This window comes from Phytophthora sojae (genome assembly GCF_000149755.1).
Source record: "Phytophthora sojae unplaced genomic scaffold PHYSOscaffold_10, whole genome shotgun sequence".
NCBI lineage: Eukaryota > Oomycota > Peronosporomycetes > Peronosporales > Peronosporaceae > Phytophthora > Phytophthora sojae.
Window position 1 is genome coordinate 1,188,150 of NW_009258124.1, and position 27,625 is coordinate 1,215,774.

The following is a 27,625-nucleotide window of genomic DNA, read 5'->3' on the forward strand; positions in this document are numbered from 1 at the left end:
GTCACCAGTCGGAACCGCCGTCCGTACAGGTACGGGCGGAACAGCTTGACGGCCCAGATCCCTGCCGCACACTCGAGGTCGGTAATGCCATACTGCGCTACGTCCTTCGAGTTGATCTTCGATGCGTACGCTACGGGTTGCTCGCCCTGCCCTTGGTCCTGGGTTAACGCCGCTCCGAGTCCTACCTTCGAGGCGTCTGTCACCAACGTGAATGGTCGCGAGAAATCAGGATAGGCCAGCAGCGGCCGCTCCGTCAGCGCCCGCTTCAAGCATTCAAACGCCTCTTGCTGGGGCTCAGCCCAGCGCCAAACCACTCCCTTGCGCAACAACAGCGTCAACGGCGGTGCTTTCGCCGCGAAGTTCGGCACGAATCGTCTGTAGTACCCCGCCATGTGCACGAAGCTCTTCACCGCGGCCGCGTCCTTCGGCACGGGGAAGTTCACACACTCTCCACCAAGCTCTCCATGGGGCGCACCCCGTTCTCGTTCAACTCGTGCCCCAAATACTCCAAGTACTCCGTCGCGAACGAGCACTTCTTGGCCTTCAGCGACAGCCCCGCGTTGCTCAGACGCTCCAACACCATCGCCAGCTTGACGACGTGCTGGCCTACGCCTCCTCTAGAGAAGACGATAACATCGTCTAGATAAACTAAACATGTTTGCCACATTAGCCCTCTCAACACCGCGTCCATCATCCTTTGAAAGGTCCCTGGTGCGTTTGCCAACCCAAATGGCATGCGCAGGAACCGAAACAGTCCTTGCCTCGTCACAAACGCGGTCTTGTCACGGTCCTTGGGCGCCACGGGTACCTGCCAATACCCGGCGTGGAGGTCCAAGCTCGTGTACCGCCTCGCATCATGTAGATTGTCCAGGGTGTCGTCGATCCTGGGCAAGGGGTAGACGTCACGCTTCGTAACAGCGTTGAGCATTCTGTAGTCAATACAGAAGCGCACTGATCCGTCCTTCTTCTTAACTAATACGACTGGGAACCCCCATGAGCCATTGCCCTCCTCGATGACCCCGTCGCGCAGCATGCCCTTCACCTCCTTATCAATGATCTCGTGCTCACTCTGCGCGTACCGCCGCGGCCTCACTTTAATCGGCGGCTCGCTGCCCGTATGTATCTCGTGCTCCACCGGCAGCGTGGTCGCCGGTGGGCATCCCGTTCTTGGCTCTAGCAGCGCTGGGTAGTGCCGCAGCAGCTGCAACAGCAGCTCCTTGTCCTCAGCGCTCATGTGCTCGATCTTCAACTCGTTCTCGTTGCCCAGCGGGCCCGCGTTGCCGAACTTTTCGTCCAGCCATCGCTTGACCTTGTCGTTCGTCAGCTCGCCGTTGAGCTCCATCACCGTCATGTCATCACTCGTAGGCGCCCACGTTCCTAGTACCTCGCGTGATGGGAGCTTGGTCGTCGCCCCGACTAGGTTGAGCATGGGCACAACGACCTTGCCCCCGCGAACTGACGTCAGCGTCGGCGCCATTAGCAGGTTGCCCTTGCTCCTTGGCTTCGGCATGAAGATACCCACTGTCCCTTCGGGTGCCGCCACCGCCACCGTTACGTTACGGCACGGCACGTCTGTGCCTGCATTCGCGCTTTCTTCACCAGCCGCACCTTCGCCGGTCGCTCGTCGTACCGCTCTGCCTGCGAACACGTGAACGGCACCACCTTCTTTTCCCCGCTGTCGTACCACTTCATTTCGCATGACACGAAGTCGATCTTGACTCCGCGCCTTAACATCCAATCCTCGCCTAAGAGGAACTCCGTGGTTGCGCCCTCGACAATGAGCGCGTCCACCTCCATAATCTGGCCGTACTGCGTCCGCATACGGAACCTCCACACGCCCAGAACCTTGGCCACAGCGCCCGTAAAGCCTTCTAAGTAGCCGACTGGCGGCAGCGCGTCCAGCCGCTCGCCGAGTCCACACCACGCTTCGCCGGCAACACTATACTGGGCACCGGTATCCAGTTTGATCCTCTCGTCCTTGCCCCGGACTTTGACCCTCGCGGTAGGGAGTGAGTCCACCGCTGGGGCTTGCACTGCTCGCAGACGTCCGATGCGCACGGGTCGCTGTTTTCCCTCGACTCGCTCCTCGCGCGGATGCGCGTACACGCTCCCACTGTGATATTCATACTGCTTCGCTCCTGGTAAACTTCCCCTCGACCGCCGCACCTTTGTCGCGCCTGGTAGCGCGATTCCAATCGCCCCCGCCTCTTCTTGGCTCAGCACCCGGGGCGCGCCCTTCCCGCACCTCCGAAAGTACAACTCCATCACGTAGTAACCGCCATCGGGCCTCTTCAGGCGGTCCAACTCCTTGCGTAGAGCGCGCAACTCCTTGGCACGGGCCTTGCGAACTCGTCGCTCGTATCGTCGCCTCGTTCGTGACCTCTGTAGCTCCGTGTCGCCCACCACCAGCGCGGCTTCTTCGTCACCAGTATTCACGCGGCTGGCCAACACCGCGGCTCGCTCCTCAGCATCCTTGCTCGTGGCCGTCTCGCCTACTGCTGTCATGACGCTACCGCCCTGCGCCTCCGGCGCCACCGTGCCCGTCGCCTCACTGACTGCACGCCCATCTCCGAGCCGCTCTCCCTCCGCACGTCGCTCACGACGCGCGCGCGCGTGCTCCAGTCGTGCCTGCCGCTTCCGACGCTGCCGCTCGAGTTCTGCGGCCATCGCGTCTTCTTTCGCCGACTTCTGGGCCTTGACGCGCATCACCTTGCCCGCCGTCACGTCGCCCGACTTCATCTCCGTCTCAATAGCCGCCTGCAGAGCGTACGGCGTGCCGCCGTCGTCCTCCGCGGTCACGTCCAGCTGCGCACCTTCCGGCTCGCCACCGGGGTTCGTGGCCTTGGCCTCGCCGTCCAAGGCTTCCGTCTTCGTCTCGTCCATCGCCGTCGCCAGCAATTCCTCGACCCTAGCCGCGATTTCTCCACGATCCTGGTCATCGCCTGCCACGCCCGGCGCCACCCCAGCATTCCTCCCCATGCAGGCGCCACTCGGCGTTGGTACCGCGTCGACCTCAAGGTCACCGTCGCACACCATGCTCTCCGACGCGTGCTTCGCCATACTCTCCTTCTCGTCGGCCAGTAGCGCGGCCGCTGCTGCCGGCTTGGGGCCCTCGCGTGTTTCCTGGCCGTTGCCATTGGCCTCGGAGTCCACGAACCTCACGCTCCTCTTGGCCTCGCCGCCATGGGACGGCCACGTGCCCTCCTTCGGCTGTCGCGCCGCGTCACCTCCACTACAAAGCCGTTCATTGCATAGACTGCGCGGAAGCGCTAGTGCGGCGCGCACGGCGCCATCCCCAGTCTCGACCCCCCCGCGCTGCTCAATACGCACCTTCGCCTTCTTGTCACGCCGTCCTCGCGGTCTCTTGCCGTGCCGTTCTCTTCCCTGCGCAGGCCGTTGTAGTCCACCGGCCACTTGCACACTTCGTTCATCTCGTTCTTCCTCCGGATCAGGACTAGCGAGCGATAAGGCCGGGGCCCTTATGCTCGCTGCACATTTCCCGACCCGTCGGCCGTTGTCGTCGTCGTGTCCTGGGCGGACGCGGCTGCATGCGCCGCCAGATCTTCCTTTCGTACGTCGCAGTCCCGCGAGTAGTGGCCTGCCTTACCGCACCAGTAGCAGTAGTCGTTCGGGCGGGCCCCGAAACCACCTGTCGCCGTTCTCCGCACGTACTGCTCATTCCGCTGAAGCCGCCCTTCCCGCGTAGCGAAGGAGGGATCGGGTAGCCGTCCTCCTGCTCCTAGCTGGCCGCCCCCAGTGTGGCCCTCGACCTTCAGCGCCTTACCCGGACGTCTCACGAACTGGTCGCCGCCACCTTGACGCTTGCCGCGCCATCCACTTTGTTGCTGTACGGACGTCTGTTGGACGCCGCCACCCGTTTGAATTTTGAACTGTTCGCCGCTGACCCCTGATTGGTTGGCACCAGCTGAAAGTCAGGTGGGATAGCCTTCCACCACTCGTCCAAACTGGCTTTACCGTTACTTACCGGTCTCCCCTCAGTATCATAGCAGGGTTGCTTCTGGACCTTACCCCACATCGGGCCATAGCCCGTCACCACTGTCCCCTTGTTTCCGCTCAGTCCGGTTTGTTCCTGATCTCGTGCCGCTCTCGCCGCCGCCAGAGGCCCGCGCCCACTGGCGCTTTCGCGCTCGTCCCACGCGGCCATGTCCTCCTCCAGGCCCACGCCGTATCCCTCACCGTAGTCTCCCACATGCGGGATCGCCAGGTTCACTGCGTCGTCCAAGTTTCTGGGGCGATGGCCGCGCACGTTTGTTGCGCCGATCGTGCTACTCATCCCCTTCAAGAACGCGTTGACGAGCCAGTCCTCACCGATGTCACCCTGCTCGGCTATCTCGCGCAGCGACTGCGCGTATTCCAGCGGTCGCTCGCCGCGCATCTGTCGCCGCGAGTTCAGCAAGTCCACGACCTCCGGCCCCGTCCTGCGCGTCATGTACTTCGCGCGTAACATGTCCGCCAGCGTGCCGATGCTCTCCTCCGACTCGGGCACTGTCTCCATCACGGTGGCGAACCACCGCTGCGCCTCTCCCTCCAAGTGTGCAGCCACCTCATGGTAGAGCTGCTTCTCCTGCCACTCGACTCCCATCGTCACGGCTTGGCGGCGCACTTCTGCTCGGACGGTCTTCAGCCACATCGTCACGGGCATGGCGTCGTCAAGGCCCTTGAACTTCGTCAGCTTAAGCGACTTGGCCTTCTCGCGCACCACGATCGGCTGGCTTGGTAACCTCGCCGGCATCGCTGGATCCGTCGTCGCCGCTGGCACCGTACGCCGAGGTGGTGGGATCCGCGCCGGACCGAACCACCGTGATCTCCGTCGTTCCTAGATGCCGTGACAGCTTGGGCCACGCCAGCTCGAAGCCCACCAGTGTTGTTGCCAGCGCCACCGGTGCCTTGGGTGCCACCGCTACGCTGCTCGCGCTCTTCTCCTGCAGCGGGCACTCTCCCAGCCACAGTCGCCACGTGTCCACTGCCAGCGGCTTGGCCATTGCCGCCGCGGCCATCGCCGCCGCCACCGCGGATTTCGCCTCCGACGTGTTCGTCGTCCATGCCTCCGAGGCTCGCGCTTACTCCCGCTCCAAGTGGTGTGCTGCCCGTCGACTCTCGAATCTCCTCGTTGCTCAGCGTGACCGAGCCGCCTGTGTTCGTGTCCAACGTCCTTGCCGTCATCTGCTTCGCTGCTTGTTGTGTTCTTTCGATAGAAGCGGCGCGCCTCTCCGCGCGCTCGTCCCGTGGGGTGTTACTCGTCGCTGTCGTCATTTCCGCAGACTCTAATAGCGGTAATAAAATCAAAGTTAGCACTCCATTCTCATCCAAACTCATCCTTTCTAATATCGTCCATTTATCCAGTGCGGATCGCTCATCCAGGGCCTCCTCATCGCCACTGACACCAAGCCCGCAGGAAGCCTCGAACACTCCTGCCCGGAAGGCGCCTGTCATGACCACCATGTAGTTACCTCCGGGCCTCTCCCGGGTTGGATCATCAACTAGAGCCCGCCGCGTCCGGGCAACTAGCATCGCCAGCACCCGCCTCGTTCGGGTAACTAGCTTAGAATCACATCCTCAGAACTGTTCGTGGCCTGGCCACCTAGGCAACGGGTACTCATCGCCGGGTCGGGGCTGAGTGTTCCACCAGCTAAGACTGGCCCTTTCCCCTTGAGGGTCCAGGATAGAGACGATGAGGAGGGAGCACTAAGCGACCACGGCCTGGGAGTGACCGGGCTGCTCCCCGCTATTCCCTATGAAATATGTAACGGGCCGCCGTGCGTCGCCCTGCACAAGCCACCTGGCCCGCACGGTACATTCGCACACACAGACCCCTCGGCCAAGGCGCCAACTATTGGCACCGCAGCCCCCGCAGTCTCTCTCTACGGTCCTCTAGCACTCTACTGTCCGGCCGTCCCGCCCCAGCGCTTCCGACTCTGACTGCAGACGTGCGATCTCGTGCCACGGCCGGTTCCGGTCCCGTCGCCGCTTCTTCTTGGGCTTCTTGGGCTCTTGCTCCTGGTCTGTGGACGAAGTTGCGCAGTCTTCCGGGACATTGGCGTCCGTGGAGAGGGTCGAGTCCGAGGCTTGGTCCGCCGAAACAAGTGTCTGGAGGGGGATACTGGGGAGCTCTTGGTCACCCCAGACGTCGTCTACGATGGTCAGGAGCGCTTCCGCGTCCAGGACGGGGCAGTACGCGGCAGGGATGGCTTCGTACATGGCAGGCTCTGTACTGTAATACTTAAGTACGGACAGTACAGTTTGGTATCACCTGGTGCCAAAAATGTGTCGGACTATTTGGGGTTTGATAAAAAAATATACACCCATACAAACTGGCTCTGGGATTTCTCGCCAACGATGACATCTCCGCCTCGTATGGACGAGTGCGCGGGCGTCTTGGAGAGCTTCCTGCACGACATGGAGGCGCTCGACCATCTGCAGCAGATGCCGGACCAACGCAGGGCGCCAGAGCCCGCCTCCAAGCCCGCAAAGCGAGCTGCAGCTGGATCCAAGAAGAGGCGCACGAATCCGACGTGGCTCAAGCGCAAGCACGAGCTGCAGGCGCTGCAAGAGCACGCGGCGGCGATGGAGACTCGCGTCCTGTACCTGCAGATGAAACGTGCTTCAAGTATGGACGAGAGTGCGGCGAGGACGGGGGCGTTGGTGGAGAAGAAGCGGCGGCAGGACGTGCAGCAGGAGAACGAGCGCCTTCGCGAGCACCTCAAGGTTTCTGTGGCGCAGGCAAAGGCGCTGCTGGCCGCTACTGAAGACAGTCGCCAACGGCAGTTGGTGTATCCTAGTGTATCGGCCACACAAGAGCATCGGCTCCAGTTGACTAGCGATTCGGACGTCTTCCAGCTGCTCCAGACACGAGTGGACGCGCGGTTCTACGAGCTGGAGGAGTCCTTCGCTCGCATGGAGCAGCCCATGACCTCAATTGATACCGACGTGGTCGAGACGTCTGTGCTGGGATCTGTGGAGCTTGCGCGTCTCCAGCTGCTTCCGTTCCCGAACGCCGACATGTTCTCTGCGTTCTGGACGATCATCGAGAGGGGCAGCTTCCCAGATGGCGAAGACTCGGTCCTGACGCGACTGTCGAACGACGTGTACGGTGTCAAGTCCCGCGTGACCGTGCAGCTCGCTTCGGGAGGCACCATCGACCTCTGCAGCTCCAGTGTGCTCAAGCGCTTCGCCACGTCGAAAGGAGTCGTCGTCATGACGGAGTCGAATTCGAATTGGACAGCCGACCACCCGAACACAGGCAAATGGAGCCACTCGACGCACGAAGGCGGCTGCTTCGCAATGCGCGACTACCCGGTGGAATGCGGCGCCTCCTCTGGTATCTGTCAAGCCCGATCGGTGCTCCGACTTCGACCCGTTCTTCCCGACTGTGATCCGCTGGAAGCACCTCAAAGAGTGAATGAAGTGGTGATCCCGTCCTTCCGAGAGCTTGTAAACTCCCGCCACCAGTTTGTTGAGAACGCACTATTCGATATCATCCGCTCTCGGACGCAGAGCTCATGAACGACGCGAAACTATTATAATAATAATTGACCCAAGGTTAACACACCCTCCCTGGTAAGCTTCGTTTCTCATTCGACATCGTCATCCAGCAACTTGCTTGCTGGAGGTTCATAGGTCATGGCTCCATTCCTGATCGACTGCACAGGAATCGAGACCGGTAGTCGTGAATAAAACCAGTGCATGGCGTCATCATCGCACCACGGTAAATGCGGCATTCGTGGCCTCGCTCAGTCGCCATAACTCACGCGGAGGCAGGCCACACAATGCGCGAAGCTGCAACAGACTGTGACGATGTCCCCGAGGCGTTTCTCCACGACATGACCGCCCTGGACCACCACCAGCCAAAACCGAAGGGCCATGAAGCAGTCTCCAAGGTATCACCACCACCCCAGCCCGCCGTCGTTCAGACCCCGAGGCTTGTCAAGAAGAAGCGGCTGAATCCTTCGTGGCTCAAGAGGAAACGGGAACTCGAAGCATTGCGGGCTCAAACTGAAGCTTACGCCATAACCAACGATAAGCGCGACACCCGCCGGCTCCACGGTGTTGCAATGTTGCAATCGCCCGAGCTGCTCGCGCTGCTATCTAGCGCCGCACCTTCATCGATGGAGCAGAGCGTGCTAGAGAGTTTCTTGCAGGAGATGGATGTACTGAACATGAACCCCGTGACGCCGAAGCGTGGAAAGCAACCGGCGAGGAAGAAGAGGGAGGCGAAGACGACACGGCAGCGAGCCGGTATCAAGCCGGCCCCCTCATGGAAGCGGCGGAAGGAGGAGCTACAAAGTCTCCGGGCGGAAGCAGAGGCTCTGCATACTCTATTGGAGACCTCGAAGCTGAAAAGGGATCGCACGATGGCACTAGACCCGCTGCGCAAATACTGGATGGATGTCGCCGAGAGCGAGCGACTTGGATGTGAGGAGGCAAGAAGCGAGAACGCGCGGCTGAAGACGAGATTGGAGCGTAACAAGCGAGCGTTCGAGGACGTGAAGGAAGCGCTGGAGCTGGTGAAGGTCCAGCAGAGTGAGATTTCCACGTACAGCTTTGTTCCAGTGGCGGAGTTAGATTCCGAGCGATTTGTGAGCTCCGTGGTATTTGATCTACTGGAAAACCGCGCGGACGAGCGGCTCGTGGACCTGAACAGCATTTATCTAGACTCTTGCGTTCGTCTTCCTGAGCTGGATTTGGATCAGGTCAATGTTCGTCGGAGGACTATGAACCAGGACGTGACCACTGCCTTGGAGCTAAAGCGCACGCGTTTAATGCCTTACTCCGCCGAGAAAACGGCCCAAGTTATGTGGAACGTGATGGACCTAGGCGCTGTGCCGGACGGTCAGTTGAATATCGTTAAGCGGTCCGACAACTTGATGGTGTCGGATGGTTGTTTCACTAACCAACTCGATTGTGGGGGTGTCGTGGAGATCCGGTCGAGGTGTGTGATGAAGCGCTTCCTTGTTCCAGAAGGCTTCATCGTCATGATTGAAGGCGTGAGCGAGTGGCTCGTAAGACCCTCTTGCTCGGAAGAGTGGAGACATGTGACCCGGGACTCTGGCTGGGGAATAGTGCATCCCGTTGCTGAAGGCGGACTGTGTCAGCTCCAGACTGGGCTGCACCTCCAAGAGAACGAGTGGGGGCTAAAAATGTCTGACGTCTCTCACAAAACCCCATCGCTGCTTTCCCGTGGTGTCGGCGAGGTCATGATCCCTTCGTTCCGCAAAATCATTGAGTCCCGGCACCAACTTGTGGACAACAAGCTGCTAGATTCGTCGCTTTAGCGCACAGATTAGTGGGGAACACATACAATGTCCTGTACGAAGCAGTACGTCCCTATTACTTGCCACTTCATTGGGATCGTATTGTAAAATTGTGAAGCGATGAACGTACACATTAAACGTACCTGCTTAGTGGCTTGGTCTCTAGACAAGAATGCGGAAGTGATGCGAAATGTAATGAAGGTGAACATGTTCAAGATTGAAACGAGGATCCCAGAGCTCGGACGAAACTAGATTACTTAAGTATATCCTTTTAAGGAAAAAGAGGACGAGTATGGGGGAACTTGTCCTACATTCCAAAAATTCCGTCGCTGCTTTCTCGCCATGTGTGCAAAATCATTATTCTTGCGTTCGGTAAAATGCTGGAACATCGTCTTCGCAAACTAGATAACAAGCTGCTAGAACCGTCACTTTATTGTTCCGATGGGTGAAGTACATAGATAAATAATATATTGAGGCGTCATGAGCTTGCTCTTTGATAAATTCAGAATTGGTAACTGGGAAACACGCACTGAACGGTTCTGATCCTGTCTTCAGTTGTTGTGCTAGGAACTTCTCGCGATCAATAACAATTAGAATAATGAAGTGATCATGATGTGATCAACTGCTCCACGTAGCAATGACTACGTGAAGCAGTAGTACAACAGAAACAACAAAGGCTTACTTAACTTACCATGCCGACCCGCATGATTTCGCCCTCTCGGTGCCGTTATCCTCTTAGCCATCATTCCCCACCCGCAAGAACCACCCCTAAACCAGCGATATGACGCCCACACGAGACGCCGACGACGCCGCGATGTTGCATCTGCTTAAGGCTCTATTGACGCCTTCAGTACAAGCGTTGAGCCAACGGCAGCGATCACTCAGCAGAGCATCCACCGGAACTTCTTACAGGAAATGGACGTTCTCGAATTTCACCCGACAGCACATCTCAAGCCAGTGAAAGCGACGACGACGACGACGACGAAGAAGAAGAAGAAGAAGAAGAAGAAGAAGACAAAAGAGCAGCAACCTGCTACTCAACGCAGAGCTGGAAGCGCCGGAAGGAGGAGCTACTGGCTCTACGGGCGAAGACTGTGGCGCTCACATCCAAGCTAGAGACCTTGAAGCGGATAAGGAGTCGCCGGAATGGCGCTCCGAGCATTCCTGGCGTCCCTGGAAGGCCGAAAACTGCGTTCTGCAAGCAAAGACCCGTCCAGATTCTGGCAAGACGTTGCAGAGGGCGAGAAGCGTCGATATGAGGCGGCCAAGGGCGAGAATGGGCTGCTGAAGGTGCAGCTACAAACCAACAAGAAGGCGTTCAAGCACGTCAAGCAGTGTCTGGAGCTATCCGAGATCCAAAAGAGCAACATCTTCATGGGCGACGCTATCGCAGCGATGGCGCTGCATGCTGAGATGAACTCTGGGCATCATAAACAGTTTGTGACGTCCACGGTGTTCGACTTGCTCGAGAACCGCGCCAGGTTGACTGAGGAGGTGCGATGCTTTGTCAGCGATGACCCGAAGGAGTTGCTCAAGGATAGGTTCCAGTACATCAAGGAAGTTGCGGCTAAGATTCAGCAGTACAACGTCTCGAAGTACGAGTCTTTGCTCCGCAAAATCATCAACGTCCATGGTTTGACTGACGCTGAGGTTCCTGGTCTAGGCTTGGGTAAGACGTACAAGATGGATGATGTCAATGCTTGGATTCAGAACGGGGAGTTTGCTTGTTTCTTCGATTTCCACAGCATGCTCACATTCGGTAAGAAGCGCTCGGATTATGGCAAGCTGAAGCAGTGCATTGGTCAGGTACCAGTATTCGGATTCAACTCTGGACGCTACAACATCAACCTTATCAAGGCGGACCTGTTTGCAGTCATCGGTACTGACAACATCACATCAGTCATCAAGAACCCTAGCTACATGTGCATCGCCACGTCAGACATGAAAATGCTTGACATTGGCAACTATGTTCCGGCAGGCACTAGCTATGCGAAGTACTTGTCGACATATCTCGGTGAGTGCAAGTGTGATGACAAGATTCGATGCGTCTGTGGCCTAGGAAAAGGCATCTTCCCGTACGAGTACATTACTTCATTTGACGTACTCAGTCAGCCGGAAGTCCCTCCTAAGTCGGCGTTCGACAGTGCTCTTCGTAGCACTAGCATCAGCGATGAGGACTATGTGCGGGTACAGTTCGTCTGGGAACACTATGGCATGAAGTCAATCAAGGATTTACTCATTTGGTACAACAACCTCGATGTAGTACCCTTCATCAAGGCCATCAAAGCCCAGCGAGAACTATTCAAACGTTCCGAACTTGATATGTTCACTGATGGTGTGTCGCTACCTGGTCTCTCTGAGATAGGCATGTATCAGACGTGCTTCAACAACCTCCAGCAACCAAGTTGAAGCGTTTGACTTTCCCGCTAGTCGCTTAAGTGGATATAAGACCCAGGATGCTGATGCCGATCGTGAATTCAATATGACGCTAGAACACCTCAACGACTTGCTAGAGCGACGAAAGTACCTGTGTGGGCTATGCTACAAGCAACTCACAGCTGATACTGCCTCGGCTGACCGAATCAATAACAAGCTCGGACACATCGATGGTAATATCTTGATCAGCTGTGTGGGATGCAACGTTGCTCACAAGAACATGCCGCTAAAGGGCTTTCGCCACAAGAAGCTACTTGAATTCGACTCAGACAGGTTGGTGTACAGTATCGATAGAGAGGAGAAGGACATCTACACCAAGATGAATGCGAACATTGCTGGTGGTCCTTCTATCATCTTCAACAGATACGCGAAACGCAACGAGATCAAGATTCGAGGGGGTAGGATCTGCAAAAAGATCATCGGCTACGATGCTAATGCTCTGTATTTGTGGGCTCTTGGTAATGAGATGCCATGTGGACGGTTGACTACCATCGAAGCATACACAGGGATCGTCGATGATATTGTATATGACAAGATCTTTGGCTTCCTCGAGTGTGATATCCGTACACCAGAGCACCTCAAACCCTACTTCAGTGAAATGACCCCAATTTTCAAGAACACCCTTATCGACTGCAGCGATCGGAGTGTCATCGGTCAGCACATGTTCGAGTACAACGAGGAGCGCAAGCACAGCCGGCTCGCAAACTCATCGGGAGCTACTTTGGTGAGAAGATCCTCATTTATGCACCGCTACTCAAATGGTACATTTCTCATGGTATGGAGATCACCAAGACTTACAGCTTCATCAAGGCTAGATCTCACAAGGCATTTGCACCATTCATGAAAGCCGTATCGAGCGCGCGACGAGAGGGTGATGAAAATGTTAAATCCATCTGTAAGATCATTATTGAGAAGGTATCTGACTCTGATATGGATTATTTAGTCCAAGAGTTGAAAAAAATCATTACGAACCCTAAATCATTTGATGCGCTCATTATCGATAGATTCATGAATGAATCGACAACCAATCCTAAGATTCATTTGGTTCTAGACTTGTTGACTAAGCTGAAAACGCTTAGTGAGGGTAGCAATAATATGGCTATGATTGCTGAGATGATGAAACTGGTTGGTAATAGTGCGTTTGGTCGATCTGGCATGGACATGAGCAAGCACAAGGAGGTCAGGTATGAGTCGGATGATAAGGCAATCAAGGCCAAGATTGAGCACTTCACCTTCCATGGAATGGAAGAGCTGAATGATTCATGTGAATTCACTATGAAGAAGCGAAAGTTCAACAATAAGGACCCAATTCATCTATCGATTGCAATCTATCAGCTCGCTAAGCTCCGTATGTTGCAATTCTACTATGATTGCATTGACTTCTACTTCGACCGTTCGGAATTCCAGTACCAAGAAATGGACACAGACTCGGCTTATATTGCGTTCAGCTGTGAAAAGCCATTCGTTGAGTGTATCAAGCCCGAGCTTCGTGAGCATTTTCAGCAGCATAAGTACGAGTGGTTTCCACGTGATTATAGCGAAGAGATGGCTCAGTTTGATCGCCGAACGCCAGGTTTGTTCAAGGATGAGTGGTCTGGTGATGCTATGGTATCATTGCCCTCTAAGAACTACATTTGCAACCTACCAGACGAATCTTAAAGGTCAAGGTTTCAGCGAAGGGAGTCCAGCAGAGTGGTGGCCGCAATGGCGACGTCCTCAACCCAGATGGCTTTGAATCAGTTGTTTGCGATCGCATCACGCTACAGGGCACCAACAAGGGGTTTAGACTCAGTAAGGAGAGTAAGTCAATCGTTACGTACACCCAGACTAAAACAGCTCTAAACTACTATTATGACAAGCGTCGTGTACTTGCGGATGGTATCACCACCGAACCGCTCGACATATAAGCAACTACCTGGCAGGGGATTTTTTTGTTTTATAACCATATAGAGCGATGGATCAGCTGTTGTCCAAAATATACTATGACCCCAAAACGGGCTATGTGGGTGCTCAAGCCTTGTACCAGAAGGCTAAAGAACTGGAGCCGAAGATTACGATGAAAATCGTCAAGGAATGGTACTCAAACCAGAGCGATATTCAGCGATTTCAGGAGCAGAAGAAGCGATACGATGGGTTCAAAATCGCATCGACTAACCCCAATTCGTGGCAGATGGACTTGGCGTTTTGGGAGAAAAGACCAATCTTGACTGCGATCAACATCAACTCTCGCCTAAGCTACGCAAAACTACTAACCAACAAAACTGGCCCGACCGTACTAGCAGCAATTAGGGTTTTTGTCCGCCTCCATAAGGTTGACATTCTCACAACCGATAATGGTTCAGAATTCATGAACCAACAGGCTCAGAAATTATCCAAAACTAAGAAAATTGACCATTTCAACAATGAGCCTGGAGATCACGCCAAAATGGGTAAAGTTGAACGCTTCAATAGAACTCTGAAGCAGCGCCTTGTCAAAATCGAACCAAAGCGACTAACCCAGAAGCTCATAGCTGCTGTTATTGAGAACTACAATTGCACGACCCATCGGACGATTGGTATGACCCCCAACGAAGCTAAAGGTAAGGTAATTGAATCTGAACTAGTCCACAACCACGCTGAAGCCGAGAGGATCGAAAACGAGTTCGAGGTCGGTGAAAAGGTTTTGTATCGACTAAAAAAGAAAACATTTGATAAAGAAGCAGCAACATGGTCTAAGGCTGTGTATTCGGTGGTAGGTATTGACGGCTACCGCATCCTAATCAAGTCGAAAAACGGACACACTCTTTACAAGGGGCCAAACGATCTAAAAATTGTTAAAGCAGAAACATCTGAAGCTACTATCAACAGAGGTGATATTTTAGAGGTGGAGAAGATCTTAGACCACAAAAAGATGCGATCCGGCAAGTACAAGTATCTCGTTCAGTGGGTTGGTAATGAACTTGACTCCTGGGAGCCACAAGATAATCTTAGATTAGTCAATAATAACAAGAGATCAACATTAGAGAATGAGTACTGGAAGTCGATAAAAAATGAGTCGAACTAGCTTCGAAATAAGTTTAATAGAGCAATCCTCTGTAAGCGTTGACTCATCTATATCTATCCATCTATATTCCAAAAATAATGCTTAAAAATATATGACTTCATATATAGAATGTGTTGCAACTGCGTAGAGAATCAACGTGAGCTTGTACAGCTCCGAAGAAAGCTGTGGATAATTCAAGAGGTTAGTCGAATCAAAAATGAACTCAGAGATTTAGACCCAGTAGCCAATTTCCGGAAAACTGTGTGCAATCTACAGTACCGCGACCAGTTAGAAACGATATTTGGTGTGCCGTTTCATTGCATCAAGGATCGATACATCAATCTCCTCAATGAGCGAAACCGTATCTGGCATACGTATCAACCATTTAGGCATGACTCCGTTATGCCAAGCTATTGGTGAGTATGTATTTAATCGATGCTAATATTTTTTTATGACTACCATGATATAGTTAGACGATGTTTCCCAACTTTACATCCCTCGCTCAACGAGAGCAAAAGCGGCAGGAGCTACTCGAACGAGCTGAGCGCCGAGTTCGTCAAGCCAAGTCCAAGCCCCTTATGTACGAAGGTGCATCATGGGCTAGCGATATCGCGAATGGTATCACTACTGTTCCAAAGAAATCAACACAATCCGCTCACTCTGATATTTCGGTTGGCCCTGACGAGGCTACGCCGGAAGAGTTAAAAAAAAGTCTGAATATTGAAAACTCCAAAAAACACCTGAGTCCTCAACAATGGTAGATGCTGAAGTTAATGCAACACCTGAAATGACCGATGCATCGACTACTGCAAAGCCTCAGTCCGTTGATGCTTCCAGTACTGCTAAGCCCAAAACCAGTGATGGTTGGGTCCACGTGAGCCCCGATATGACTGATGTTGGAGTTGGTAATAGTGCAAGAATGACAGATGCTAGTGTTGGCCCTGATAGTCCACTGCCGCAAAACCCCGTCGAAGAAGATTTGTTCGACGAAGGCAATGCTGAGATGAAAAATCAAACAAAGTCAAAGGAAGCGGTCGCTAAAATCTTCGAGGTTGACCCCATCCTTGCAGAACTAAATATTCACCCTATTGCTTCCAACGGCCGGCAGCTTACTAAGTATTATATTGGGATGGATGCTAAGGTGTACAGTATTAAACTAAGAAAATATGTACTAGTTCCGAGCATTGATTGGTCTGAGACGTATGACCATATTGGTGAGGTATTAATTAATGATGTCAGATTCCTCGCATACGTCAATGAGAAGGAGCGACGTAATGAGATGGGTAAAGAGGACAAAAATAGCCCATACTAGGTTTGGCAAAATATTGGCTCAAAAAGAAAAAGAATCAATGCCTCAGAAGGAGATTATCCAAACCGCTCTAAACACAGACTTGACGACAGTTTTGTGTTCGATACTGGAACATTCACAAGATCCGATCAAATGGACAGCAAGCTCAAAATATTTTGGACAATTAGCAGAAATAGGGAAGTCCTTGAATCTAACGGATTGATAAAGAAGATTGTACCAATTCTTAATGGTTCCGCAAAATCTTCTCCTATTGACAAAGATGGCTATGTTTGGATCAATGGCAATAGCATTAGCGTTTACGGGAAAGATAGCGATCGTGTGAAGTAAGCAATCACTCAGAAAGTGAACAGGATAATGACATTCCAATCTTTCATTAATATGACTAAAGCCAGGGGCCTCGAGTTAGAACTAGTTGGTAGCAATGAAACCAAACACATAAATGATTTTACCCCAGCTAATGGTGAAGCTCAGCATGAGTTAATGAGTGGTATTGATGAAGACATGGACCCAAGCCTATCAAACGCTGATAACGACGCCAAGAATATCTTAACTGATTACTACAGCCAGTTGCACGCTAATAGTATTGATATTCCATTTCGGCTACAACCAATCGTGAAAATCAACGGTGTTGTTAAGTCCCATCCATCATACTACTTTGGGCAGCCATCGGGGTCTAGACCCCTAAATATTTTAAATCGTGAAAACAAAGCACGCAAGCAGGTGAGTGGTGTAGCTTGGAAGGGGCTAATGAAGAATATCATGTGGATGGATACCTTTTCGTCCCTACTCAACGGGGTTGATGAGTTGGACCGCTATCTTAATGAGGTTGAATACCCCTTCCCATCGAGCGATGAAGAAGCAGCTAAGATACTTGAAGAAAAGGAGCTTGATAAGAAAAGACGTAAAAACCTGGATGCTAATCTTGAAATATTGAATGAGGCTATTCTAAAGTCTGTACACGATATTAGACAGCAAAGCGTTGAAGAGTATGAATACGATGACAGCTTGCAAAAGCTTCATGATGAGTCAGAAGCAGCTTTTCAGACATACGGTGAGGCTCAGAAACGCTATGAAGAAGCAAAAGAGGCTGTTAGAGGGAATAACTCAAAAGCAGCGAGATCGGTGTTGAAGGCAGCTACATCAGCTATGAAGGCGACAAAAAATCGATATATCAAACGAAGGCTAAGCGATACGCCGAGGCAAGCGAGGTATCCGGCAGTGGCGTTAAACGAAAGCTTCAAGGTCGAGGATTGCGCGGTGCAGGTGTTGCCCCGCTGGAAGGTGTAGTTCGCCGAGGCCGTACCTACAATCTCAATGAGATCCAAGGATTAGCAACGCCGTCAGCCTACACATACAAGCAGATCGGAAGCAAGTATATTCGTATCCCCGACCTTGAAGCTAAAAAGCTCGTGATCGTTCAGCCGAATCGGCGTAAATGTGGTCCTAAGTGAGAAATCAGTGATAGCCTCCAAGCCATGATCAAGGCACTTGTCTATAAGAACCGTATCGATCAATCCGCTTACGATAAGCTCAGCGTTGAAGATAAGAAACTGTTCAAGGAGGTTCTATTGATTACTTATCTCCAATACAGCTTCCACGATAAGTTAGAAGACCCTCTAGATACGCTTAGGGCTGAATACGATAAGCTAAAAGGAGAGCTACAACTCGGAAATGACAACCCCAGTATCATCAAGCAGCTCAAGTCTCTCACGGTGGATATGTACAGCAATCGACTGATTGATGATAAAGAGTTCAAAGATATTATCACCCGTTTATTATAAAACCATGTTCTTCTTCAACTCGCGCATTATATGCAGTTCCGGAGGCAGCTATGGTGACAATAGCGACCTCAACGTCGCTGAGTTGAAAGCTATCATGAAGAACCTCATCATTCATGATCGTCCCCAGAAGACCCAAGCCGCTGTGTGGGCTACTGACCTCGACAAGTCGACCAAGAAGGTGGAGGCATCTACCCAAACGGAAGGCGGCCGAGTCTGGGCTTACCAGCCAAAAAAAAAGTCAAAGTCTGTGAAGACATTTGCTCTATAGAGCAGAGCGGATATACTTAGATGCATACGTCTGTTTCTTCTCGCGATAGAGTCTGATTTTTTATCTCCGATATCGATAGCCATGACCGCATTCTTGCCACTATGTACGTTGTACATTGGGATATAAGCATTATTCCCTATCGAAACCACTCCAGCGTGCATCGTTATTGAACCGATGACTTGGCCAGTTTCAGGGTTAGTCAGGTTCTTTTTGATCGTTTTACTTGGTCCGCAGCCCATGATACTCTATTACAACGAAGAACTCAAGATCTGCTCTATATTTATCGGTGCGAAATTATCCCTGAGCCAATACCATATATACCCCTCTCGTGGAATTCGACAATTCGATCACATTGTAGTTGATCAGTATCAACGACATTAGCGTTAGTAGTCTGAGGGCAAGCGGTCTTCGCCACGAACTGAGTTTGACAGATACCATTCTATATTTACTCAGACATAATCGCTCTCAACTCATTGAGTTCAGCTTTGAGATTATTGATTTGGCCTTGCTGTTCTTGGATAGATTTACACAGTACCGAGGTTAAACTGGCGAGATCGATTCCCCATGGATTCACTGGAAACCCATCCGGATTAAGCTTATCGTTTGCTCCGATATCTACTGCTTCTGGTATGACCTTATACAGCTCCTCAGTCTGCTCTTGAACCATCCTGAAACTTCTAGGTCTCATTCTCATAAGGCTTGCCAAACCATAGGGACAATCTACAATGTCCGCCTTCAACCTCTCATCGTATAGCTTCCTCCACGCACCGGGACATAGGCTGTCCACGCGTAATTAGCATCGCATTTTCCCAACCTGATAGCTCCTACGGTTGAATCAGTACCAATCGCTGGATAGTCAGTCTGAGACCAATTGAATCGATACCTAGAAAATCCATCGCCGCTCCCTTTACGTGCATGAAATTATTCGCCCATACCTCTCCGCCTGAGAGACTGGTTGCTTCTGGCGACCACGTACTCATACCAACTCCCAGTCTTCCTGAGCTGTTTAGATAAGGTTGAGTTGTGTTTCCAACCATGAACCTTGGCGGGTCGCTCGTAGTGGTGCCTAGAGCTACACCACTACTTCCTCCCGCGACATCGTTGTATACCGAATTTCAAATTCGATTGGAGTAGTAGTATCGTTGGCTATACGCATTGCGCGTTGCCAAGACCCGCTTAGTAAATTCGCGCTCGAAACTATATCTATTTTTGCAGTACTGGTAGCTGATCCAAAGCGAATGTATCCTGCTTGAGTGATTCTCATACGTTCAGTCATTGGTGATAATGTATTAGCTCCTGACCGTGTACTGATTACAAAATCAGCCATTGAATATTGAAGACTCGTAGCGGTTCTAGTACAATATAGATTAACGCTAGGGGTGTACGTTGTCATATCACTAGTACCTTCAATCGTGAACGATAATCCAGCCTAAGCGCCAACCGTATTGCTTTGATTACGAATCATGAGATTAAAATCAGAGGCACGCGTTGTTGATGTAAATGATGTCCCGGCCGCAATCTGACATTGGGTAGAAGTAGTGGATATCAGATTGGTTGACGTTAGAGATGAGATACCTGATGAGATGCTACTATTAGAGTCTAGTACAAGAGCCTTTGTTGCTTCTGCAGTTCCTGCTCCGGTGGTAAGATCTAGATAGTTCAGCTCAACGGTAGATGCCGTGTATCCAGCCAGCTTGTTCAGCTCCGCACCTGTAGCATTGAGAGTATCTCCCCTGAGTTGAAGCGTAGTAGGATTGATATTCAAGGTCGTTGCATTCATAGTTTGAGTACCTGACTTACTAATCGTATCACATGTGATCGTAGGCGATGATATTGAAGTCGAAGCTATAAAGTTTCGTGATATGGTTAGATCGCGAATGCCTGAGTAATCTTCCGTACTATTGAGAACCACAACGCTACTGGCTGAAGCGCCCCCTTCGATAACATTGAGAAAGTAAGCATGATTGAAATTTATCCAAGAACTGACTCCATCCCAAAATTTCAGATTCGGAATGAATAAACTGGTTCCACCAGCGCTAAGGGTTAGATTGCTAAGCGTACCTAGACTAGTAATATTAGGCTGAACAGCGGTTTGTAGCGTTCCTGTTATCGACGTCGCTGTGAGCGAGCTCAGGGTTCCTAGGCTGGTAATGTTGGGCTGAGCAGCTGTTGTTAGCGTACCCGATACATTACCCGAGCAATTTGCAGCGGTTAGAGTACCTAACGATGTTATATTAGGCTGAGCAGCAGTCTGTATCGTACCAGTAATGTTAGTTGCAGTTAGCGAGCTAAGACCTGTAATGGATCGACTTGCACCAGTAAAGGTTAAACTGCCCCCGATAGTCAATCCAGTAAGCGTACCTAAGCTGGTGATATTTGGTTGAGCAGCCGTCGCTAGCGTTCCATTGATGTTTCCACTCACGGTGAGCGACGAGAGTGTCCCTACACTAGTTACGTTGGTCTGAGCAGCAGTTGCCAATGTACCAGATATGTTTCCACTCACGGTGAGGGACGATAGCGTGCCTAAGCTAGTAATATTAGGCTGAGCAGCTGTCTGCAGCGTGCCAGTAATCGACGTTGCCGTCAAACAACTAATAGTAGCAATTTTACCTGATGCACCAAGTACCAGAGCTTTGTTGATAGCGGCAGTACCTGGAGAAATATCAGCTACATACGTTGGTACGCCTGAAACGGAAGCACCATTAACAGTTAGGCTACTACAGCGTCGTGCTCCAAGACCGCTGATGTTCCCACCACTTCCAGGGACAAGCGCTACACCAGGTGATGCTACGCCTTGAGAGACACCGGAAATGTACGTCAAGCGATAGTCATACTTGTTCAGATAAAGAGTCTGAGCATAGTCATACGTTAGAAACCCGCTGGCATCCAATTGGAGAAAGAATGCCGGATTATAAATCGGCGATGTGAATATCGGGCTAGGATAAGAAAAACGTGAACTCATCTTTGTTTGATACTATATAGTTTAGACGATAATCATGAGCGGTATTCCAGATTTCGGAGCTTCAATCCCTAAAAAAACTTCAAAAGCGCCTCTAAGGGTGATATTCCAGCACTTAACATCAAAGCGCTGTTTGGAATGGTGGTTCTGGGGCCATCGTTCTCAGGGAAGAACAACTTATGTATGTTCATCCTCAAGCATTCTCCTCACGTATTTGCTCATCTAACGATCATTGCTCGTAATCCTCACCAGGAGTTATATGAGTATCTTCGTGATAAGCTTGATGGCTTTATCACATTCGCCGACCCTGACTCGCCTCCGAGTGTCGAACGGGTACGTCATACACCAATTAATTCCAATAAGCCTGAGCTCGTCATCATCGATGACTACAGCAACGATAAGCTTCTTCAGAAGAATTTGTTCTCACATTACTTCACTAAAGGGCGCCACTTCAAGCTATCAACCATCTTCTTGAGCCACAGCTACTTCGCAACGGACAAGATGATCAGATTGAACTCAGAGTACGTAGCGATCTTGAAAGCTAATTCTAAGCGAGACCTCCAGATGGTTGTGAAAGATTTTAATATCAAGGGAGTAGATGAGCGTTCAATCGTCTATTATTACAACAAAGCCACGGAGCGAAAGGGCCAAATGCTCTTCATTGATTCGGTCAAGGGTCAGATCAGGTATAACTTCGATAGACCGATTCGTATCGAGGACTAATTCCAATTTATCAAACAAAAATATGCCTACAAACATATAATCAATATGTCCAGCTTTATCAAACTCGACAGCACCAATCTGGTATAAGATGGAACCAATTCAACCTGGAAATACTCCTTTCCCGGATCGGCGGCTGACTTCCTCGATGTAGTATGTGCCATTCAATCGATTTCGATGTATAACAGCGAGTATAACATTGATTCAATGCAATTTCAGAACACAACGTTCAAAATCAAAGTACCTACCCCTGCAACTACATCCACAATCAGTGTATCCCTCCCTGATGGTATATATTCGTATGACGATATCAACCGAAGCATTTAGACTGCTCTTGTCAATGCTGGGGCGTATCTAATCGATCCGTCGGGGAATAACGTATTCTATATCAAAATGAGTGCTAACAGTGTCTATTACGCTTGTCAGCTTGATTTCTCTCCTACGCCTACAACTCTACCAACTACCGGTGGAACATGGACCAGACCTACCTCCGGTTTATACTCCTCTGGTGGTACTGGATTACCGACTACTACTCGCGTTCCTCGACTGATCATCGATAATGCTGAATTCGGTAAAGTAGTTGGTCTCACAGCGGGTACATACCACTCCACATCAGCTACTGTTGCAAGTGCTCAGCTATCGAACATCATTCCTCAGATTCACCCGACCAGTTCCTACATCGTTCGTTGCGATCTGATCAAAAACGAATACGTGGCTTCTGGTGATATTGTCAGTGCTTTTGATAGAGGTGATGCCGCTATTGGAAAGGTCATTTCATACAAACCGAGCCAGTATGCGTGGATGAACTGTTATAATGGCGCTCGAGCTAGTATTACACTCAGTATCTATAACCAAAATGATAAAAAAGTGATTATCAGAGATACGTCGGGATCCATCATGCTTCTGATTCGTCCAAAAAAAAAAAGACATCCAGAGTATTTTTTTAGGGCGGCTACAACGTAAACGAACCACCAGTCTAACGACGTGCCCTGAGCGCAGCCATCTTAGCCTTCATCTCTGGCGAACCCTTCGCTGGACGTTTCTTTGCTACGCCTACACCATAGCGGCGATGAACCTCCTTTCGCACAGATCTGATTAGATCCTCATGTTCCGGCTTGGTAGCTTTTGATAGTAGGTACTTCTCTCCAGCATCGACCGCGTCGGTGATGACCCCCTTGCGCTTCGTGTATGCAAGAGTATTCGTTGCAGCCTTCTTTACGTCAGCCATTGATACGCGACCTCCTTCCTTGTCGCTATCGGAATCATAAATACTAATGCCGGTAGGGACTTGATTGCAGCTCTGGCTAGAACAGCAGCCGTTGGCTGACCAGCATAAGTAGCTAAAGCAGGAACCGCCGCATCAACGGCTCTGGATAGTAGACCTGAATCCTTAGCAAATTTGTATGCAAACTTGATCCCTCCCCATACTTTGGACCAGATAGAGCCTCCTTGAGCCTTTTTGTAGCCCCTCTTCACTTCGTGCTTGGTAATGTCGAGTTTGACACCGCATCCAGCTTTACGAGCCTTGAGCGCCTTTTCAAACGAAGCAGGGTGGAGATGAATGACTGAACCACTACCCTTTAGTTCGCTTGAGGTGAGGCTGAGCTTACCAGTCTTGAAAGCTTTGGTAAGCTTCCGCGCAGGAATATCACTGGAGATTGTTAATTCGCGATACATGATTACTATATACGTTGAATTAAATTTATTCCAGAATTGTCAAATTTAGATCTTTCATTGTTTTGAATACATTTGGCTTACGGTATTGCTTCGAATATAGCCATAGGACACAGAATGGTCCACAGTAGTCTCCATAGGTTCCTTGGTATTGCTTGGTGTTGTATCGATCGATACCATACTTCTTTGGTGGTCCTTCCCCCCTACTATCGAATAATTCACCATTATGAACCGCCGTCCAGTGTCCTACCTCAAGATTAGGAGGGCGAAGTAGAATCAGAAATGACCCTTTCTTGGGGAGATGGGACTTTATCTCATTTGATTCAAATATATTATCGAGTTGAACGTTCATTTTCTCAGCGAGTTCGATGAGATCATGATCTGAGGTGATTGGCTTGATGAGGTGCGACATAATATTTAATTTTATCAAACTATACTAGGATCCATATAGATTCAACGATGAGCGAAACTCAACTATCCGATCAGTACTTGTACCAGAGCTCGCTTAAGAGCGACCCGGAGATCAAGGTATCTTCGAGCAAGCGTGTACCGCACGTTATTGACCTAAATCAGGGTTCGTACCAGAATGGTGTCATCACTATCGATGCTACGGCTCAGCTTAACGGTTCCGAGGGCTTCGCAAGCCTTCGTGATGCCTACATTATGCTTCCCTACAAGGTCTCAATGAAGAATGGTGGCACTGCTCAAACTGCCGCTGCCAATCGTCTATGTGCTACTCTAAAATGCGGAAATTGGAACGTTATTGATAGTCTGAGTCTGGAACTAAACGGAAAGACTATCGTCTCTATGGCTGACTACAAGCTCTTTTGGAACAACGTTCGTGCTCAGACTGGCTACAGCCCTCAGTACGTTGAAAAGCACGGAGCTGAATCGTTCTTGTACCCTGACGCTGCTCAGTCGGTATCATACCTTCTGGATCCGCATCTACCAGTGGTGATGGATATTCAAACACCATGGCATTCTCGTCTTCGTTTGCTGTCTCGGCTCCTCCTGGTGGTGCAACTATTCCTAATGATGGTTTCGTTAAGCGCCTTCTATCGAATCCTCCTACGGCTGGCGCTGACTTCTCCAGCTCGTGGCCGTCGGTAGGTGGTGCTGCTGCATCGACTACCATTTCTAACCAGACCTCGCGTGGAGCTTTCGTAGCTGGTGGTACTGCTGCTAACGCAATCATGGGAACGTGGAACTACATGCTCAAGATTAAGCTCACCGATCTGCATCCTATCTTCCGTGAGCTTGACTTAATGGCTAACCCTCAAATTCGCCTGCGTTTCCGTGTGAATCAGGGAACGTCTGTAGTCGCGGTAGATGCTTCAAAGGGTATGTCGCTAACCTCTACTACTCTATCGTCTGGTTATAGTTGTCCGGTCATGATTGCCGCTTCTGCTACCGGTAATCCGATGAATGGTGTGCTTGCCGCATCTGCTGGCTTTAGTGTTGCTTGGGGAGCGGTTGTAAATGCTCTAGAACCTACCATCGATGGTACATACATGACTTTTACTACTGCTCGTTTGTATGTCCCTTTCGTTCATCTTGAGAACCCTCAAGCTATTATCTCTAAGCCGGTTAAGAAGGTTCGCTACAATGATTGCTACGCACAGTGGTTTTACCAGCGTGCTGGTATTGGTAAGTCCTCGACTCAACTAAATGCTTCTTTCGATTTACAGCTATCGGCAAGTGTTAAAAACGCGAAATATGTTGTGCTTTTACCATTCGCGGAACAGACAAACAACTTTGCTTCTGCTACTGTTCAGCAGTTCCAGAGCCCCTTCGATAGCTCTCCATACACGCTTCAGCCCGGGACGTCGATTCGAAACTTTAACGTTCGTATTGGCTCGACTCAGGTGTTCGATATCAGTCATGACTATCATTTCCACCACTTTACCAACGAAATTGCTAAGATTTCAGCGATTAACGGAGATCTAACCCCTGAGCTCGTAAACGGTCTACTTAACTATCAGACGTGGTCGCTCACAAACCGCATGCTTATTGCCGATGTCAGTCGCCTGACTGAGCGCGATGTACCTCAGGCTATTCAGATCCAAGGTACGAACGCCGGATGCCAAGGTGTGAATATGCTGATCCTCGTAATTAGCGAACAGGAACTAACGTTCGATAGAATAACCGGAGAGGTTCTAGACTTCACTATAGCGTACGTAAAAAAAAGAGATATTTTTAGTTCAGTTTCTTGAGTAGCTTTGGACACTTGTCAATCACGAATTGACTTTTTCTTAGCCAATCGAGATAGCCTGGATCCAATTTACTGATCTGCTGTAAAGATTTGCCTCGATACTTACCCTACGTCATCATAGAGGAGTTATCCTTATTTAGGAATCTTGAGTGAAGAAAGATTTTCATTTCCTCGCTAATGTTGAGACTGGGTTGGTTGTGAATCCAACGACAGTATCCAGGATCATTCTTGTATACATCCTCAATGGATTGACATTTGTATTTTCCGAAAGATGGTTCGATCGTCATGTTCTATGTGTGGGTATCTATATACATAGCCTCTTAATTTTTTTGAAAAAAATTAATTCTGAAAATAACGTCGTAATGTGCCAGTAATTATTGGGAGTTTCATCTTACCCTCGCATGTGCGATCCTGCACGACTACAAGGTGGTTGAGAGGTCGTGTAGGTAAAACGGACGACTATCCACAAAGATCGTTCTAGCACCGTTCTCGGAGGTAAATTACGGTAAGAAATTATGAAAATAAAAAACTGCCGGCGTAATGTGCCGCGACCCACTACTAAGAGGTTGTTCCATCACGAGAAGCTGCTCGAGCTCTCCCTCTCGCATTGAAGAGCGTGGTGTTAATCCTTGTTCCTCCAGGAAGGAGGACTCCTCTTCAAGGAAGTCGAGGTCTTGTGCCATTCTGACTCAGCGGTGACTTGGTCTTTTGTAAAATGACTTGAAGACACGCATGTCCCGAAGCGGTCTCGGTCTCACGCAATCATTTTCAAACCTTCTCCGGGAACATGTTTGGGGCAAAAGGCAACGTCCTTAGATCACCGAAGGCATGCCTCGCAGCGGGTTCGCAGTGAATCCGTGCGAGGCAGCCCCCGATGAAATGGCGAGGTGGACTTGGACGGTCGCCTTGATGCCCCGATGGGTGCTTGGCTGGAGTTGGTTGCTGGGTGTGTGATGATGCATACTTGAGTGGCTTGGTCGCGATGGTCGCCGCATGCCCTTGAACGAGCGAGCTTCGTGACAGCTCCGTTGTCCGTGGCAGCTTGGTGCCTCACCCCAGGTTGAAGAAGAGGGGCGAAGGTGGAGAGGACGCCGGAGCTGTCAAGGCCATCAGCTACTTGCTGATGATGCGGTTGATGGGCTGCTTGGACTGTTGGAGGCGCTTGGGCGCCGGGATCCACGCCGACGCCGATGCCACCGTCCGCCACGATCGGGCGTAATGGCTGCAATGGCGGTAGAGTCGCCTGCGCATGGGCGACTGGCTGCTTGAAATGCTTGGGCTGCTTGGGCTGGTGAACGTCCACGCCGGTGCCGATGCCGCCCACCGCACGGTGGGGGCGCAATGGCAGCCGACGGCGGAGCCAGCCGTGGATGGATGCTTGGTGTGCTGGGGCTGCTGGTGCTGCTGGGGCCGCTTGGGCAGGGTGGACGGTGGTGCTTTGACGGCTTGGAGGGTTTGGGCTGCACGGGGAACCTGGGCCGGGGGTAGTTCTGGCACCACGCGCTGTGGGGGCCTAAGGGCTGCAATGCCGGCGCAAAGACGGATGCTTCATGGGGACTTGGTCGGCTTGATGGGCGCGTGGGCTGCTTGGGCTGTTGGGAGGGCTTGTGCCGGACTGGGCTGGACTTGGTTGCTGCTGCTGAGCTTAGGGCCGCGATGCTGAGGCCACCGACAGCATGGTGAAGACGCCTGGAAGAGACAGAGGCTGCTAGCGCGACATGGTAGGGGGGGGGGGGGCGGGCCTAGTGCAAAGCCGTGGACTGTCGTGCTTGAAAACGTGGCTCACTTCATCTCCCGAAAAACGGGTTTTCCACCGCTGCGCTTGTACAAATTTTGTAGTACAAAACACCTATTTGAGACCGAAACAGCTGAGAAGACTTGAAGGCTGGAGATGCCGTGGAGTGAGTGGAATGGCGCTTCATCACTCTTGTGTTTCGAGAGATATTATATGATGGACCATCAACAGTTCATA

General features: G+C 51.1%; 5 protein-coding genes across 5 annotated transcripts; 3 read left to right on the plus strand and 2 right to left on the minus strand.

The window, feature by feature from the left end:
- Positions 1 to 3,967: 3,967 nt before the first annotated feature.
- Positions 3,968 to 4,120, minus strand: PHYSODRAFT_444766 (hypothetical protein; the record flags this gene model as incomplete). Its single annotated transcript, XM_009537275.1, has 1 exon — positions 3,968 to 4,120. A coding segment is annotated over one exon (153 nt), but the record flags the coding sequence as incomplete, so codon positions are not given.
- Positions 4,121 to 4,195: 75 nt separating this feature from the next.
- On the minus strand, positions 4,196 to 4,579 carry PHYSODRAFT_379844 (hypothetical protein; the record flags this gene model as incomplete). Its single annotated transcript, XM_009537276.1, has 1 exon — positions 4,196 to 4,579. A coding segment is annotated over one exon (384 nt), but the record flags the coding sequence as incomplete, so codon positions are not given.
- A 1,778-nt stretch (positions 4,580 to 6,357) lies between these two features.
- PHYSODRAFT_339346 (hypothetical protein) lies at positions 6,358 to 7,524 on the plus strand (the record flags this gene model as incomplete). Its single annotated transcript, XM_009537277.1, has 1 exon — positions 6,358 to 7,524. One exon carries the CDS (start codon positions 6,358 to 6,360, stop codon positions 7,522 to 7,524), a length of 1,167 nt encoding a protein of 388 aa, XP_009535572.1.
- Positions 7,525 to 8,772: 1,248 nt separating this feature from the next.
- PHYSODRAFT_288656 (hypothetical protein) lies at positions 8,773 to 9,413 on the plus strand. Its single transcript, XM_009537278.1, has one exon. The coding sequence runs from the start codon at positions 8,781 to 8,783 to the stop codon at positions 9,291 to 9,293; it is 513 nt and encodes a 170-aa protein (XP_009535573.1). The 5' UTR covers positions 8,773 to 8,780; the 3' UTR covers positions 9,294 to 9,413.
- Positions 9,414 to 10,053: 640 nt separating this feature from the next.
- On the plus strand, positions 10,054 to 27,365 carry PHYSODRAFT_339348 (hypothetical protein; the record flags this gene model as incomplete). Its single annotated transcript, XM_009537279.1, has 12 exons — positions 10,054 to 10,130; positions 10,216 to 10,409; positions 10,480 to 11,611; positions 11,703 to 12,432; positions 12,822 to 13,316; positions 13,370 to 13,508; positions 13,724 to 13,841; positions 17,857 to 17,998; positions 26,666 to 26,851; positions 26,891 to 27,076; positions 27,142 to 27,231; positions 27,303 to 27,365. 12 exons carry the CDS (start codon positions 10,054 to 10,056, stop codon positions 27,363 to 27,365), a joined length of 3,552 nt encoding a protein of 1,183 aa, XP_009535574.1.
- Between the last annotated feature and the right edge of the window lie 260 nt (positions 27,366 to 27,625).